General features: G+C 39.9%; 1 protein-coding gene across 6 annotated transcripts in view; it reads right to left on the minus strand.

The window, feature by feature from the left end:
* Positions 1–19,465, minus strand: part of LOC127440208 (cytospin-B-like) — a 204,973-nt gene that overhangs the window by 49,504 nt on the left and 136,004 nt on the right. For 5 of the 6 annotated variants that reach the window (XM_051696670.1, XM_051696671.1, XM_051696673.1 and 2 more), the window contains 4 exons: positions 13,755–13,855; positions 13,560–13,632; positions 12,051–12,183; positions 4,870–4,972 (listed from right to left, as the gene is read on the minus strand). In XM_051696670.1, coding sequence (XP_051552630.1) covers positions 4,870–4,972; positions 12,051–12,183; positions 13,560–13,632; positions 13,755–13,855 — 410 coding nt within the window. The remainder of the gene's footprint in view (positions 1–4,869; positions 4,973–12,050; positions 12,184–13,559; positions 13,633–13,754; positions 13,856–19,465) is intronic. The other variant, XR_007897094.1, reaches the window with a different exon arrangement.

The raw sequence follows: 19,465 nt of genomic DNA on the forward strand, positions 1-19,465 counted from the left end.
AGCCAGAGAACTAGAGAACATTAGTTGCTCACACACATACACATGTACCCAATTACACACTGTTTTCAATCGGGAACACTGGCTGACACGGCCCCAGTGGCACAAATACCAATTACAACATATGGGACACACACCCCTCTACATTGCATACACACTATCTGAACACACACATACACAAAAAGAAAATATATATAGTTATTGATGCACACACATTCTGACACTACAAGATCTCCTCAAGATTGATAGCCTCTTCCTACCCAACTGAATTTATAAACTAATGTTTCCACAATATTTGTTGTAATTGTTCTTGGCAAAGCAGTACGGACTTATTGAATGTACGCAGAAGTTATTTCTTTAGATTGCCGTTCTAGAAGCCTGAGAAGTTGTTTTCTTTGTGCAAATATAAGTGTGTTTTTTAATAAGGAACAAAGATTCTTTGTTTTATGGTAAAGTGGAAACTTTAAAAGAACAGACACAAAGAGGAAGATAAGAAAGAGAGACAAACATAAGAGGGCGAGAGAGAATTCAGATCATATTCACAACATATTCTAGCTGGCAAAATATTTTAAAGAATTATAATTTTATATTAGTTTTTATAGATTAGAAAATAAATATATTTTTTTTATTTATACAATAATTGTATTTATTTATAAAATAAATCTCTATTTTTACTATACGCTACGAAATTTGGCAAAATATATACACTTCTATTAAACTCACCTAAAATTAAGCAAATTGACTTCAATTATAGCTCTTAAACTGGATAAAAAATGTAAACAGAAGATTTATTAATTATTAATTAATTAAAAGAATTATTAATTAATTTGTAAATACAAAGAAAAATCTTTAAAAACCTCCAAAACAAACTCTATTAGACCCTTAACAGAACCACTAAATGAGCAATTTATCTATTGTACCGGTCGAAAAAAGTATACCATAGTGACCGTAGTCAAGATAAAAGGGTTGCCAGGGGCCATATTACAGAAACACCCTAACTCAAAAATCCTATGTTATCAGTTTAGTAACCATGGCCATTTTAGTTAGGACTTACTGAACTTGTCAGATCTTAAAGGGATAGTTCACTCTCAAATTAAAATTCTGTCATCATTCATTCACCCTCAAGTTGTTCCAAACCGTATGACCTGACTTTGCAACTGCAAGTCCCTTACTCCTCTAACACATACGTACCACCCTAGTAACTCACCGCAAACCCTCTCCTCAGGCAGTGCGCTCAAGCTTGGCGACACCGCAACTGCGGCGCCCCTGCCATTGGCTCAATACATCCCTAAGCAGCACAAATGTGCTGTCCAGGTGCCGCAACTGTGGCATCTTTTGGGACGTGCGACTAAACGTCCCAACCCTCCAAGCATACTGGACAGCTTGGAAATGATTTAGAAATTTCCATCTAATTTACACATTTCCATTTCCCGATTTTTTCTCACCTCTCTATATCCTCCTTCACCTCACACCTTAATCAAACCAAAAACCTCTATCCTGGAACTATTAAAGTGTACTTAAGCAGCATCCATTTCTTATACAAATTAACTTTCGGAAAAAACATCTCCACAATAAGCCACTCCCAGATCTCACTTCTAGTTAAGGGTACTCATAAAGCCCAACCCACCAGAACCGATACCAGGCAACCACTTACCATCGATTTGCTAACTCAATGCCTAAATACTCCCCGCAAGGCCCACATTTCTTCAAACACCTCAAAACCCCTAGATGCCTTGTTCATCCTCGCCTTCTTTGGCTTCCTCCACTGCTCAGAACTCACCTCCATGGCCAAATTCGATCCAAGAATCCATCCCACCATTTCGGACCTTCATATCCTAGACAACGATACAATCAGATACTACATCAAACAAAGCAAAACAGACCCAACCAAAAGAGGGCATTCAATTTTCATTTTCAATCTGCCAACTCCCATCCAGCCCTTTCAATCTCTAGCACACTATCTCCATTACAGAGAGTCCCAAACCAAATACCCTCTCGATCCACTCTTCGTTGACGACAAAAATCAAGCAGTTTCCCAATTCTGGTTCCAAAAAAACAAAAATCCCCCCCCCAAAAAAACACCTCAAATCTGTCCTGCTCAAATCCGGCATCTCAGAAAAACTATACTCAAGCCATTCCTTCTGCATCGGCGCCGCAACCACAGCAGCCCACAAAGGCCTGCCCGAGCACCATACATGCTTACTGGGCCACAGGTTATCAGATGCATATCGCCGCTATATCCATACCAACCGTCTCCACATCAGAAAGGCACAACAAGCCCTTATCAGCTAATCAGGAAACGTTCATAATCAGGGTAAGAGGGATGCTTGCTTCATCCTCGTCAGTTCACTAGGCCACCCCCCCCATCTCAAATCATTGTGAGGGCCCACCTTAAGCACTCAAGGGCTCTCCCGTTCTAATGCAGTGTGAGCTAACTCACGTTTATTTATATCGTGGGCACTCCCGTTCGAAGCACCGGGAGGACTCTTCCGTTCGAATGCAGTGAGGGCCCCGTTCGATCGAAGGTTGGGCTTGCATTTCTACAGAGTTTGCCCATTCGCTGCACGGGCCCATCTCGTCGAACCAACCGCGTCTGGAGGGGGCTTAATGTCGGGTCTGGGCGGCTTGGATTCACACCTCTGCCCGGGCGACCCTGCCTGACCGTGGCATAACGATCCCTCCAGCGCATAACAGCTCCCGCAAGAGCTCATTTCCATGCAGCCGTAACCGCCACTGTCTATTCAGTGCTTCAGCCTATATTCATTCTTCATTTTCTACCTATCCTGCACCTCCGAGTTTCCTATCCCCCGAGCAGACCCAAGCATGAGGCTGCTTCTGCTAGCGGCTCTGCTTATTCTATCATCTTTGGCACCTCTGCCCATCTCACACAAAGCAAGCAAGCAACCAACCAACCAACCCATTTATCATTGTTTCAGGTTCGACTTTCTTTTGAGGGGAAATAAGAGGCTTGCTGTCCCATTTCCTGGCTTCTTTTTGGGGGGTATTCGAGCTCGGGTCAAGTCTCGAGCCTCGAGCCCTTCGCCCAGGACAGCGAATGCAGAATTACATTAACTTGCGAACTACTGAAATGGAGTTTCATTAACAAAGTTCGGGAGGAGCAAGTTAATTTAATCTGACCAATCACACTGCCAGAGTAGGCCTATATAAACACCTGCTTACCTCTACGTGGCATTGAGCCTTCTGGCATCCCTCTACCTCCCCATCTCCACGTATCTATTTCATCAAAAACTAATCTAAGTCCAGGGGGGTAATCGATCTCGGATCAAATCTCAAGCCCTTCACCAAGGACAGTGAGCCAAACACGTTTACACTTTCCTCAAATGCAGGATTACATTAATTTGCAAACTACTGAAATAACTTCAGAAGACATGGATTAAAACACTGGAGTCGTATATATTACTTTTATGCTGCCTTTATATGCTTTTTGTTCTGGCCACCATTCAGATGCATTGTATGAACCTACAGAACTGAGATAATTTTCTAAAAATATTAATTTGTGTTCTGCAGAAGAAAGAAAGTCTTACACATCTGGGATGGAATGAGGGTTAGTAAATGATGAGAGAATTTTCATTTTTGGGTGAACTATCCATTTAACTTATCCTCCTCAGACCCGAGCATGACTGCTGTGTGCATTTTCCATTTCCCTTTTTGATTTGTAACTAGTAGCACCTAATAAACAAGCAAAAAAACAAAACAAAACAAAACAAAAAACACGTGGACATTGGAAATAAGTTGTGAAATTTTAAATTATATAGAAATGTAGATTTTTTTCATCAAACTGTTTAAGTTTCTATGAGTATTAGTTATTCATGTTTTTGAGATGTTACAGATATTACAGCTGATTTTATGTAAAGCTGAATAAATAATTCTTATTTTTATAAATGTATAAATGCACCTTATTTTCATCCTAAATCCATATAAAGCCTCTGAAAGTTAAATTTTTCAGCTTTTGGATGAATCCATTGATTCTCAATGTGCAAATAAACAGTAAATATAGGAATGCATTTACAAATGTTAATGAATGGAACCATATTGTACAGTGATAAAATACAATATAACAAAATTTAGATTAAAATTAAGCAAAATGACCCACAGATGCATTAATGTTGAAAGTTATTCAAAATAACTAACATGTTTTTTAAACTTTTGAAGGAATAATGTCCCAAATTCCACGTATGTGGACATCATGTTTATGAGTGCTAATGCGTGAAAAACTAATGATTTTTTTAAAGCGCCATATCAAACAAAATAAGAAATGCTACTTCTTACACCCAAACAGGTTTCAATGAAAAAACTTAAATATGTTTCTTACCCGAAGTGCTTTTGTTGGCTCTGCGCCTGTAGAAGCACTTCACTGATATCTACGCCATGCTTTATATCACGTGTCTAATTCAACGGTTCAGACATGTAGAAGTTCAAGAACTGCTAAAATCGCTTACAGTTCCTTTATGACTTAACATAGGATGTTTTTGTAATACAGCCCCAGAAGAACAGAGTACATGTAGGTACTATGAGGTAAATTAAATGTTCTGCTCTTGTATTTATCATTGGGAAATGAAACAAGCTGGATTTAAACTTGGGCCACCCACTAGGTCTCCTGCAATTGTATTTTATTTTGGACATTACTGATAAAATAACTATTACATTACATAATGTTTTTAATTTAGTATTTATATTTCACCTTTATGTCTTTGCTTTTTACTTTGTCATTCAAGTTGAACTCATAAATTCCTTTTCCATTTACATTCATTTGTCAATGCTGTATTTGAACGGTCATGCCAATAAAAATCCACTGAAAGACGAGGGAGAGAGACAGAGAGAGAGCTGGGGGTCAGGGCCTGTGCTCCTTACCGGATAGCCCTCTGTTTTCTTCTGGCACCACTTCAGTAGAGCGTTCCTCTTAGATCCACCGTACTCCCGCGCCAGAGCAGACAGAGGGTCTGTTCTTTCCACACTAGCATCAGGGGACACACACACATGTACGGTCACTAACACTGCATATGTGCATGCGTGAGAGATCTTCTGGGGGTTTGTGACTAGAATTGAGATGATTGTTTAAACTTGTTTGACATGCATTCCTACCAGTAACATTATTATTTTCATAAATGTGATTTGCATTGAATGACTACAGTGGCATTCAAAGGTCCACACTGAAAATCTGGGATTCAAAATCTGATTTGAAAATATATAAATAAATAAATGTTATGGTTTAAAATGAATAAGAAATATTTAAGATTTCTACAGTAAGTCTCTTATTAAATAGGCCAAATTTGTGATACTGAGTATGTGAACTCCTTTGTACAGAAGATCAGATATCTTAGACGCTCTTTGGAACATTCTCAAATCATACTGGATAACATGCAGGGTTTTTCCTGCATAGAGATTTATGAGGCGGCCGCCTCCGTCAAATTTCGTGCAGCCTCCGACTGTTGACGAAAATCAGGCAGGCAGTCATGTGCACAGATAGACCCCAAGTGATGCTCAAGCACCCACCCTCTTTCACTAGATAAGTGCCCTTTTTGCAAGTCATTTCTTATTTTTTTATTTATATTTTTTTTTATTTAAATTTGGCCCTTGGCATCAATTCTCAATTAAACGTGTGCCCAGCATCTGCATTTAAGTTGTAATTCTGCGAGACCACACGAGCCCCTCCCCCTCTTTGATATTCTTTGTCACAGCCTCCACATGTTTCCATCCAAGGATTTTTTGCAAAAAAAGTTTTAGTGCATCAAAATAAAGCTGATGGAAATGCAAATTATCTCTAAAATTTCACGAGTGTCGACATAATATTTTTCCGTTTAACTCTAGTGCAAATGTAGCGAAAAACTGGTTTGGAAACACTTTTTGTCAAGAAAATTGTCATTAACGCAAAAATGTCACATGACAGAATTTACCCCAATCATTAGCCTGTGTTAATCATGATGACAGTATACATCCTTGAAAGCCAATTTATTGTACGTAATTATGGATTGATCTTAACGGCATATAGATCTGATGCTGCAAACATGACACTTCCAGGAGTGCCAACACAAATATCTCCTATCATGCACATCGACAAGTGCACGGAGAACAAATGAATGGCCACTCTTTGCGATTAATTTAATTGCGGTAGACATCCGTTTATTTATTAAAGTTGCTTTTCCACACCATTCAAAATAATAGACAGCAGTCATGGAATTAGCCCACAATACAAAAAACATATAATTTCTGTGCACAAAGATGTTTTAAATTAAAAATAAATACATAATACTAGGAGAAAAGCATCAGTGTGCTTTTTAGGAACAGTAACATACAGCCCAATTCTATTAAGTATTTTTAGCTTACAAAAAAATACTATTTTTAGACCTATATATGCCTTTTCTTTACACAAACTTAAATTAGCCATACCCTGTTCTGTAGACTAAAAAAGTCGGCTGAATGACATTATCAGAATGTACTGCACTTTTTTCAAGACTATAAACTATCAGAACTATTTGTCCAATGAGTTCACTTTCAGAAAACAATCTTTTGAACTTTTTAAAACGTTTAAATCTAATCCTCTTTACCTCAGATCGCATTTGCTGAGCTTCTTCAGAAAATGTAAATTGCATTATGACACTAAAATTAATTTTAGATGACAATCAAGTTCAGCTGGTCGTTAAAAGCTGCTGGACAGATATGCGGGACATAATGCAGTTGTGATGGCATTGCTTTAGATTAGATGATTGTTCAAAACAGCCTATTGAATATCAGGAATGTATCATTGTAAACCCTGATATTACACCACAATAGATCTTCTTTAATAGCTGTGCACACAGTATATACACATCGATGGATGGTCCTTATACTAAGACCGAAAGTTTTCTCCACTACTTGGTGCAGGTTTCCAGCGTGAACAGGGCTGTGACGATTCCTTTTTGGGTCAGAACCGGTAGCAACCTGCTATAGGCGCAACATCAGGACCAATATTACAGTCCAATCAGAAGGGCAACTGCTCCCTTTTGATTGCAATTCCTCATTTTCTGATTGAATTTATTTGTGAAATTAAAATGACAGTAAGCTGGATAATTTCAATGAATTGTCTCAATACTCTCCCCATTTTACCAAAACTTCAGAGGAAAAAAATTAGGGACATCTGGGAGGAGAATTAGCGATAAACACACATTTCTGTATGGAAACGGCTTCAGGGCAGATTTCTTTTGCGATAAACCAAAACGTATGTGATAAAGTATTTTTTTAGGCATGACATCATCACGCACACCATTTTTATCGATAAAAGGCCATTTGAATGGAAACAGGCAGAAGACGGCAAATTTCACAAAATGTGTTTTACGCATTTTCACTTTGTCGATAACAAAATAGCGCAAAAAGTGGATGGAAACTAACGCATGCAGAACGAGCGCCCTGAGGAGCAACATCGAAGTCTACCTGACCAGCCTTCATTTGTGACAGCCAGGTAAGGATAATGTTTGTCCTAAACTTCAACATTGTTTGCCACTGCTGTGAAATTAAACCACTATAAAAAAATCTCCATAGAGCCAGCAGAGCTTAGGCAATAGCCCTCCATTAAGTTTAATAACAAGCAAGCTAATCAGGCGTTGGCTCAAAATAGCATCATGCAGGGTCGGAAATGCCCCCAAAATTCAATATTTGAATCCTGTTTGAGTTATTTTTTTATATTGATAACATAACATAGTCAATCCTCTGTGGTCACCGGAGGCGCCAGTGCGATCACCTGACTTTTTCCTTGATAACAACAGAAAGAAATACTCTGTCATTTTTGGTCATACAGATAAAAGTAAGACATCATTCGAAACTAGGGTTTACTTTTATTTGTGTACACTCACAATATCAGCAAAACGTTGTGGTTTTGTAAAATAAAAAAATCATACAGGATGCGCTTTCTGCCATCTTCTGTCTGGAGCGCGTCATGAAAATGAACCGAAACTCAGCGTATACTTGCCTCACAGACATGAGAAATATGTCTAGAGAAAGCCTGAATTGTCTACTTTTAAATGAAACAATTTAAATCGAAAACAAATATTCTCTGAATGTGTAATCCATATGAAACCAGTGAGAGGTACAGTTTTTCCCATTTGAGCTCATTATTGTTTTTGGAAGAAGGCACATTGTGAATTTACCTCAGAAGAAGAGCGTGATCCGATACGGCCTTTCTAACACAAAAAGCAAAGAAAACTGGAGTCTGCAAAATATATTATGTGTTTCATGGCCTTATTTCAGTGACTTAAAAATTACTAACCATGCATAATCTTGATTTTCTCAAAAATGCAAACATGTACATCTCATGTTTGGAGGCTCTTATGTTACAACACTGCTGAGAAAGTGATGCAGATTATTTATTCATTTTGTTAATTATTCATGCTTGACATGATGACTACAATTACGTCAACTGTATCTGGGCAAAATTTTGTATTGTTATCTCAAAGCAAGTTATGGCATTTGGGGCCAAGGTAGCCTTTTTTATCAAATGTCCAAAAAACTCTCCAAACAAGTGACCTGAGGGTTTTATTGAACCTAAGAAGTACTTACATTTGTAAATGCCACAATAAACCAGAAACATAATTACATAGAATAAGTCATAAGTAATAAGATCCAGCACTGTTTCAGTTGTGCGCATGGTAAATCAAGACAATCTGTCAATCTAAGCGATCAGTCCAATTCAAGCTGTAAAACAGTGGCCAACTGGTCTCAACACATCGTCCCTTCCCACCATACCCACCCACATACCTGTGATCAGAGATGATTTTATTATCAGTTTAACAGGTTAATCAAGTTTGCTGTTTGTTAACTATAAATGAACACATTAGCTGTTATGTTGTATTTAATTAATTTAATGTTGAACAGGTTAGCTTTTTTAATTAAATATGCTACAAGTTGATAATTGTCATTTTCTTCAATAATCTAATTATTAGAACACCTAAAATATGTTGCTTGTATGTGTTTGCTTCAACCAGTGGAAGGCATGGTACAAGTGTATGTGTGCACACGATCAGGATGGTACCACCTCTGCCTCATTTTGAGCCAGGAAAAACCCTGACATGGATCATTAGGTTTTGCTCAAACTTGTAGAGTCCATGCCAGCTCGAGTGCATACTGTCATTAAAGCAAAAGGTGAACACACTAAATACTAAGTAATTTATCAATTCAATTTTTTACTCCAATTGTTATGCTGATAATATCACTTGTAATGTGTGTGTGTGTGTGTGTGTGTGTGTGTGTGTGTGTGTGTGTGTGTGTGTGTGGGGGGGGGGGGGGGGGGTTTCAGTGTTTATCCATTGCTAAAATCCTCACACACATGTGACATCAGTACATTAGGGGTGTCACCCTGCGAGAGATAATTAGATTGCCTTGTTGTGTGTTCATGGGAACATGACTCTGTGGTCACTGAAATGAGAGTCAGAACACTTTATGTGACCTCTCTTATCTTTACATTGAGATTTTATTTTATTTTTTTCTCCCCTTTTCTCCCCAATTTGTAATGCCCAGTTCCCAATGCACTCTAAGTCCTCGTGGTGGCGTAGTGATTCGCCTCAATCTGGGTGGCGGAGGACGAATCTCAGCTGCCTCCGCATCTGAGAATGTCAATCCGAGCATCTCATCACCTGGCTGACCGCGGAGACATAGCGCGTGTGGAGGCTTCACGCTATTCCCACGGCATCCATGCGCAACTCACCACGCGACCCACAGAGAGTGAGAACCACATTATAGCGACCACGAGGAGGTTAACCCAACGTGACTATACCCTCCCTAGAACCGGGCCAACTTGGTTGCTTAGGAAGCCTGACTGGAGTCACTCAGCAGACCCTGGATTCGAACTTACATTGAGTTTAATTGCCATTTTACGCTGATGTTTGTGAAGATCAGCAGGGAATATTCGATACTATGGACCTGTTTCAGTGATGCCACTTTTTCCTTGCAGCCACCATATTTGTGACCATCAGCGGGAGGAAACAATGGCGGTGAATGGAAAAACACCTGTGAAACGATATCAAGAAAAACATCAAAAATTGCTTTTGATCCATGGTAAGTACCAGGAATAGCTCATACAGGTCCGAAGACAGCACAAATATAGCCAAATTGGACTTTTGTGGACTTCTAAATAAATGTTATCCATGATTCATCTCGAATCTGATGTGTGACCGATGAGTACCCACGGCCACCAGTACATCACTAATTCAGAAGTTACAAATTTTTCGCATTGTTTTCAGGTCTGATTTGGTCACAATATTACAAAATGTCTGTGATGATCCCATCTGTATGAATGTAAGAGCTCCTGAAAAAGGCTTTTTCTGCATCACATGCACATTGCAGCACATTGAAGGTATATGGAACTTTGGTCAGAAACATGGTGGCGTGGTCATACAGTGACATCACATAAAACAGATCAATACAGCAGTCATTATAAAGTGAAAAAGCCAATTCTGTGATTTTCATTAAAAAACAATGTCAATTTAATTTTAATCTAAATGTTAAACTTTACTAACCTGGAGAAAACGGCTTGTTTTGAAGTCTAATAGTGTCTTTGTGGATGTAGTTTCAAGTATTGTCCCCAGAAGTTAACGGTAGTTAAAATTTGACAAAAACTTATTTTGGGGACAACCAGGCAAAATTATATTTATAATTATATATACATATTAACAATGCAAAAAAAAAAAACAATTTTGTTATTAATTTAGGTGTGGTTTAGGAATTTCGGTTTGTCCATTGCCGTAATTGTAGTTAGCTTTATTTAAAAACAATAGAAGTCTATGGTATGTCCTCAGATAGATAGTTAGGTAAACATGTGTATGTAGACAAAATTGTCCCCAAAAGTTAGCAAAATCTGACAAAACCTCTTTTTAAGGACATTCAGTGTCATCCTCAAATGGAAAATAGATTCATAAAGCAAATACTGCATTCTACAATTATAAAAATGCAATCCAGTTTTTTATTAGGGCACATCCACACAAATATGTTTTTGTTTGAAAACTCATTTTTCAGTTTCCTAAGTAAGTCATCGTTTTCCAAAGTATGCTGTAATGGAGAGTGTTTTCAAAGTGCTCCTTTTTCAGTGGAGGAAAATGCTGTTCCAGTGTGGAAAAGAGGAGTAAACGTAGTGAACATAATGCATTTTCAAATGAAAATGTATTGGTGTGGACATGGCCTTAGGGTCATTGTTACTCTAAAGTAATTGTAGAAATAGAAGTCTAAGGTATGTCCCCATTTAGTCAGCTAAGTAAATTTGTGTGCAGAGACTGATGTTATCCTCCTCAGGGAATGTCTTTATGTAAATGCATTTCTGGAGCAGGGCTAGAAAATAATAAAGATCATGACTAAAGTTTACTGTCAAAACCTTTTTTATAATTTTATCTGTCTGTGCCAAGTCTGATTCTGTACAAAGTGTGAGTCACAAAAGAGACTGACTTGTGTAGCTTGAGGCATTGATTCCAAGCAGGACAGCAGGAGTTATCCAAATAAAAATATAGAGAAACAGTTGAGGAATGCATGTGCACTCAGGACGTACACAGTTTGTGGATGAGAAATACAGTTTAGGCCATTTCTGGTCTGTCATCTATTAGCTCATATATCCACTTCGTTTAAATAAACATCTTAAGCAGTGGAGCTGTGTGTCTTTCTTTCATAGTTTGCCAAGACTGAGACAGGCGGGTTAACTCTAATGTTGCTTTAGTGCCCCTAGTGAGGAACATGTTCGCTGCATCTGTCTTTATAGTGTGTGTGTGTGTGTGTGTGTGGACAGGTTTAAGTGGTTTACGAGGACATTTATTAGGTTACAAACTGGTATTTACAATGGTATTATGCTATATATTTGGTTTATGAGGACATTTCTAGTGTCCCCATAATTGAAATCGCTTAAAAAAAAAAAACTAAATGCAGAAAGTTTTTTGTGAGGGTTAGGTTTAGCGGTAGTGTTAGGGGATAGAATCTATAGTTTGTACAGCATAAAAATCATCATGTCTACGGAGAGTCCTCATAATGATAGCTACACCAACATGTGTGCGTGCGTGCGTGTGTGTGTGTGTGTTAAAGCTCACTTGAGTTTGCTGTTGGCCCTGTTGTAAGTAAATGAGGAGGTTCGGTTGTTGAAATGAGCTGGAGTTTTAATCACTGACTCCAGGGACGGACTCTTCCTCATAAGAGACGAGGGCTTCAGTTCATCACATGACCCTAACAGTAAAAGAACAACAGACAGACAGGGAAACTTGAGTACATAGTGTCCTAATATTCTCAGTTCTTATCTGGCCTCTTTATTTGCAATCTTTTTGGGAAATCACTGATCTCCCTGGGTGTATTATATGCCTTAACATCTGACAAAAGACGATCAGCTCTCTAATGACCCAATATATAAAATAATATAATCACCTGCCAGGTGAAATATCATAATTCCAATCACTTAGAAAATAAATAGTTTATAATTTCTGATTAGGGATTTTATTTAAAAACAATTTTGATTCAGACTGATTTGCAAATTAACCATGCAGAGTGACAGTGAACTGTGTCTTAAATAATTTAATGAAAAGAACCGACTCAAAAGAATGATTCGTTCACAAATTGCACATCACTATGGCTTGACTTATTCTACACAAACTCTACCCAAGAGCAATATTTAGCCAATTTAGAGCACAGTATAACTAGAAAAATCTGCATTCACATTTCCATGACTTCCAGTCCTGGACACAGTTTTTATATTCCCTTTTATGTCCAGGTTTTCCATGACCGTGAGAACATTGGAGGTAGAACAAAAGGTGCAGGACATGTTATGCGCTGAAGTTTAATACTTACGTGTTTTTTTTTTGGGGGGTTTTTTTAAATACCTAATGCTAAGTATGACCGATTTTAATAGTAACACTTTCCTTAGCAAACACCACTAATTAGGACATAGACCTTATTCATGCTAGTGCCACCTTTGATTTTTAATGAGATTGACAATGAGGCTGTGAGGGATAGATTTACCATCTCTTCAATAGCACGAACGGTATAACATTGTATAAAGTTCCTAGATCACATCTGATTTTCCATAACTCATTTTGTCTGGAGTTTTTTTGTCAACTGAATGTTCTTGGACAGATATTTTATCAATGTTTTGTCTGTGGAACGATCCCAAAACATTTTAAACTGCTGTATAGCCCACTGAAGAGACTGTAAGTCCATCCCTCACAGCATCATTGTCATTCCCATTAAAAATTATAGATGGCGTGAATAAGGTCTATTGGGCACCATCTATGATAAAGCAAACCAAAGGGTCTTCTGAAGTACAATATGGCAAATAATCCATGTTATCCCAGTTTCTTTTAGCATTATAAATTTACTTGCACAAAATAATAGGGCTGGGTACAGTATTGTATAGTAAAATATTGCAGTACCTTAATATATAGATTGTCCCCCAGCTATACTGTAAATGACTAAAAAAAATTTACTCAGCTCCTCAACAACAAATTAAGGAGCTTCAAATAAAACTTCCTCTGCACAGTATGAGTTAAGAAGAATAAATAAAGGTTCGATTGTTAAGACACTCTTCTATTTGAAATGACACTATGAAGTACCAGTGTGGGCGAAATCTCCAAAGGCGGTTCTTCTCTCCAGGGCCTTTGGTAGTGGCTTGATTGCAGACTGCCTCTAAAATAGAACACATATGTCACTGATAACATGTCCCATTGTCTAGACTCTAGATAACATGTCCTGATGCCATGTGCCATGTTCTAGAATAGATCAGTGGTGTACTCTGGGACCTGTAGTACCTGAATAGGTGAGACAGCAGCAGCAGGGGCTGTTCGGACTGGTATGCCACTCAGGGGGCTTCTGGAAGATGTATGGATCTGTACTGAGCTACTAGGTCCATCTAGGAAAAAGCATTTCAACACTTTTAAATGGCAAGATTAGATTAGATTAGATGCAACTTTAATGTTGTTCAAATTTAGTACAGAGCCAATGAAATACAATTAGCATCCAACTAGAAGTGTAAATAGCAATTTATTCATAGTAATATGGTGAAAGTGAAAATGTCAAGAGGTAGCTGTTAAGAGACCAGTCAGAGCAAATGACAAGTAATATAAATAGAGAAGGTCCAGAGTACAGTTAATGAAACGGCAGGCGACCTTTACAGTGTAAATGACATAAAAGCATACATAGGGAAAAGTGTAAATAGAATATAAAGTGTATATAAACTGTTTGTGTATAAATAGCATATGCGCAAAAAGGTAGGGTTGAAATGGAAAATACAAGGTATAACATCTGGGAATAATAAATGGCAAATTATCATTGCAGTGCAAATGACATGTGTAAAGAATATTTTTGTTGCACAGATAACACAAAAGAATCTGGAGAAAATGTTAAACATTGTTAGGTCAATGATATAAGGGCCCTCTTTAGACCTAGTATTATGTGTTTTGGGCAATCCGATCACAGGCGATCAGGTGAGACTCATCACAGTTAACACCTGGTCGTAAATTACATCTCCTGTGACCACTTTAGTTGGAATTTCGATGACAGGGTAAAGACTGCATTTATCACTCCTTACATCATTGTGTTATTACATGATGAAAAAGTGCAAAAAAGTTAAAAAATATTGACAATAGGCAGTTGACTGATGTTGGCCGTCCTTCACTGCTGTTCGAACGCATTGGAACACAGGAGTGTTTACACTATAGGCACGCAAGCACTCGTGGTCGCATGCGTTTTTGACCAATTACTGTATGAATGTGGTTGAAGAGGACGAATCTCAAAACGAACCCCGTTTTACGCCTGTCTTTAGTGTTGTCTTTTCAAATAGATCCCCCAAAAGGCATCTTAATACCAGGTATAAACGAGCCCAATATGTAGTTAACCGTACCAAAGTCATGGGGACAAAAAATGGAGTTCATATGGTTTTTATATCATTTTATTTTTTCCCCGAGGTCCACATACAGTATAATGATCTATTGGGTAATGTCAAGGTTTTAAGTTTTAATAAAAAAAATTTTTACACCCTCTCTCTGACCCTTACAATTAAATTTTTTCTTTTTTTTTGCTACTGTGCCTTTAAGACTTCTATATATGCATGACACCCTCTTCACATGTGAAATGAGTAACAGCGTTTTGCTCATACTGTTAGTAGGCTGCAGGTTTGCTGTTGGGTCCAATAAAGTTGCCACTGTCTCATTCATCAATAACAGTCTATTTGCAAGGTCTGCATTACATTGTGACAGTTTCATAAAACAATCTCTGCTGAAATGTGCCACACAAACTGTTCTGGTCAAACCGAAATGATCAGGCACCTTCGTGAGAACAAACTTCAGGCGCTCGTTTCTCACACTGGGATCCTTCATAAATACACTATATAGCCAAAAGTTTGTGGACACCCCCTTCTAATTAACGAATTTGGTTACTCCATTAAATCCAGTAAAGAAAAATCTTAATGCTTCTTTATGTAATGGCTTGGGCTTTGTGTACTTCCAAATTTGTGGCAACTGTTTGGGGATAGCCCTTTTCTGTTCCAGCATGACAATGCCCCTGTGAACAAAGTGAGGTCCATAAAGAAATGGTTTACTGTGTCTGGCGTGGAAGAAATTGACTGGCCTGTAAAAGCCCAGACCTGAACCCCACTGATCATTTTTGGGGTGAACTGGACAGCAACTGTAAGTCAGGCCCCATCGACCAACATCAGTTCCTGACCTCACTGATAGCCTTGTGTCTGAATGAGGGCAAATCCCTGCAGCCATGTTACTACATACAGTATAGTGGAAAGCCCTCCCAAAAGAGTGGAAGCTGTTATTACAGCAAAGGGGGAAATTGATGCCTAAGGTTTTGAAATCAAATGTTCATCAAGCACATATGGTGTCCACAAACTTTTGGCCATATAGTGTATATGCAGAGTGGAAGGTGCTACACACAGCCAGGAACAGCACAAGGTTTTACAGACTTTCAAACATTTTATTCTTATGGCTAATTCTTCTTGCATTTTGGAACAACAATATCTATATTTGAATGCTTTCAATGTGATTATATATCTGTCTGGCATCAGTAAGTTGCAGAAGTTCAGACATTTATGCAGCATACATTCAACAGATGCCCAGCATCTGAATATGACTACTTCCCCATCTAAGCAGTATGTAAGATGAGTAGGATGTTTGAATCCTCAGTATTCGTAAAACAGAAGGCGAGAAATACCCAGATGCAGAGGTTGCGTTAACTGAAAATTGTCCATCATTTACAGATTTTTTGAAACATTGCTGGATATTTTCAAATGCTGTCCATCATTTTGACATTCATTTTTTTTTTTAAATGTTTGAACACAGTGCATCAGTTTTGACTTCACTGTCTCTCTCACACACACTCGCGCCGTGTTTTGCCCTGTTTATTGCCTGGTAGTATTAAGATGTGTATTAACATGTGCCATCACCATTTACACCTGGTAATGTGCATCTCTTTTGACCAATTGTGGTCGGATTTCGAGGAGAGGGTTTCTGGATTAATGACTGCATTTATCAGTCATCACGTTACTGCATGATGAGTGTGTGTTACTTTATTATAATAGCGAAAAAAAGTACAATAACTAAGTGAAAGCGCGAAAGTAGCTTATTGTTTCTGCAAATTATTTGCGTTTAATCTAAGTGCAAACATTATGTTTAGGGCAGAATTGTGAGTTATTTTAGGGGAGTAACTGTATTTAGAGCTTCAGAGATGTGTGTGCTTCTCATCTGTGACACTTTATAGTGATATAAGGCACACTGAATAAGTTCAGTGAAATTGTGTATGTATGCATGTGCACTTTCAAATTTTCTGATCAGATGTTTCTTTCCTTTAAAAGCTGCACGTAACCAGCAAAGTAAAAATCAGTTGTCAGTTGATTGACAGGTAAAACTTTCACCAAAAAACTCCTTGATTTCAACAGACTTGTGTTTGGAGAGTCAAAAAATATATAATTTAAGTCTATCCACTGTCATGTACAGTATATGCCATTAAAATGGATGATACGCCCCTGAATATATTTATAAAATTAAAACAAGTATGATGGATAAATAGACCATGACGGAAATTTTACAACTCAGTCCATCGGAGTGATGTATTAAGATTTTTTCTAGTGCAACATCTGCCCAGATGACCTACTGCATCCAACGAGATTCTTACGTGCCCATCCACTGGACACTGTACTATCCCTTAATGCCACTGGATCTGAGGAGACACTACATTCAAAACAGCAAATAAAAAAAAATAAAAAAACCTCTGAGAATCATGACTTGGGCAGCTCTTTTCAACTGAAAGTACTATTATACCAAGAAAGTTGTTTCTTGTGGTTAAATTGTAAATTGGCACATATTTGGCCATTTTGCAATTATAGGCATCGGCCAATAAACCTGTTCGATTGGCCAATTAACAAAAGCATTAACTTTTCCTTGTGTCAGTTCCAAAATCTACCAATAAATTTGACGATGTATAGTCAACACTCTGTTTTATTTTATTTTATTTTATTTATTTTTTTACATTTTATGCATAAAATAAGTGTTTGTTCCCTATCTGTCACTCACTCGACGTTGTGTCGATGTAGTGACACTAGGTGTCACTCTTGGGAGCCCAAAACACCTCTAATCTTTGAAAAAAGGCCATTGAGAATTGGCGAGTGAATTTGCATGCCACTCCCTCGGACATACGGGTATAAAAGGAGCTGGTATGCAACCACTCATTCAGACTCATTCAGTGCACTGAATACAATACCTCTAGAAAAATGAACCTCGCTAAAGACTGCTGGATTTGACAGCGCATTTCAGCGGCTTCTCCCCCTCTGTGCCTGTGCAGTGCAGAGAACGCCCCTGGGCGCTTCGGCAGAGCAAAAAAAAGTATATTCTGAAAAGAGTATATTTTCCATTCATAAATGCACACACGGAACGTCTTTTTAAAGATGCCCTTCCGTTTGTGTGTTATTCCTGGTTGCAGTCGCTATCTCTCTGCTTCCGATGGCCGCGATCGCTGTCTTACGTGTCTGGGCGCTGCCCACGCGGAGACATCATTCGTGGATGGATCATGTCCTCATTGCGAGAACATGACCATGGCAACGTTGTGGTCGTGGCTTGCATTCATAAGAAAGCAAGCCACCCCAGCGGCTCCACGCCTCGGTCCTTCTACCTACAGGTATTAGGCTGTGCCGGTTAGCACTGGGAGCGATTTGGGGACCTCAATGGGACCACCTCTGCCGGGTATACCCCCACGGACCTCCCATTCCCCAGCACGCTCGCTTGCCCCGATCGCGGGCTCGTCTCAGGGCAGGTTCAACATCTCATTTGGCGCCCCGGAAGATGACGAGTTATCGAGCGCAGCATCGGAGAGCGGGCTCGTCCCGTCTGACGCTGAGGCTTCAGCTGGGCTTCCTCCTTCGGGAACAGTCGCCCAGTCTCAGGCCGACGTGGAAATGACAGACATGCTTTCCCGGGTGGCTGCGAGCGTCGGGCTAGAGTGGAACCCTCCACTCTCCCCTGAACCCTTGTGGCTCGACGATTGGTTCCTGGACTCGGGGCGCCGCCCACATCCGCGCCCCGCCCCAGTTCCTTTCTTCCCGGAAGTGCATGAGGAGCTGACAAGGTCGTGGTAGGCACCTTTTACTGCCCAGTCCCGATCTTTCAGCTCCCCCACTCTCGCTACCCTCGAAGGTGGAGCAGCCAGGGGGTATTCGGTGATCCCTCAGGTGGAAAAGGTGCTCACGGTGCACATATGTCCGCAGAGCGCCGCCACCTGACGCGGGCGCCCGATGCACCCATCCAAGGCCTGTAGGTTTATGCCGTCTCTGACGGCTAAGGCCTATGGTGCCGCTGGACAAGCCACCTCCGCCCTGCACGCCATGGCTCTCCTGCAAGTACACCAAGCCAAGGCGCTAAAAGAACTCCATGAGGGTAGTTCTGACCCGGGATTGATACAAGAACTGCGCTCGGCGACCGACCTCACTCTCCGGGTGACGAAGTTCACAGCGCGGTCTCTCGGGCAGGCGATGTCCACTCTTGTGGTCCTGGAACGCCACCTCTGGCTCAACTTGGTAGAGATGTGAGAGGCCGACAAGGCACGGTTCCTTGACGCCCCCATCTCCCAGGTTGGCCTGTTTCCGCCATCGAGGACTTTGCCCAGCAGTTCTCGATGGTGAAGAAGAAGGAGGCTATAAAGCACATCCTGCCCCAGCATGGCTCAAGATCCTGTACCCCATCTGCTCATCGCCAAGGGTGTCTCCCTGCAGCAACATCTCCGCCGCAGCCCGCCCCGTGGCCCTGCCCTGCAGGAAGCAGACGCCCCCTGTCTCATGGCCGGCCACCAAGAACCCGAGGAAGGCTTCGAAGCACCCCTGAGACGGGCGACACAGGGGCAAGGAGACCCATCTCCTTAGAGCTGGTGCACAGACCACTCCATCCCCCGGTGGAGGGCCGGGAGGAGAATCTTTTGTTTCCTTTTTTGCCGCATGCCCCAGAGGCTGCAGTACCAAAAGGTTCAGCAA

This window comes from Myxocyprinus asiaticus, chromosome 4 (assembly GCF_019703515.2).
Source record: "Myxocyprinus asiaticus isolate MX2 ecotype Aquarium Trade chromosome 4, UBuf_Myxa_2, whole genome shotgun sequence".
In the NCBI taxonomy this organism is placed as follows: Eukaryota; Metazoa; Chordata; class Actinopteri; order Cypriniformes; family Catostomidae; genus Myxocyprinus; species Myxocyprinus asiaticus.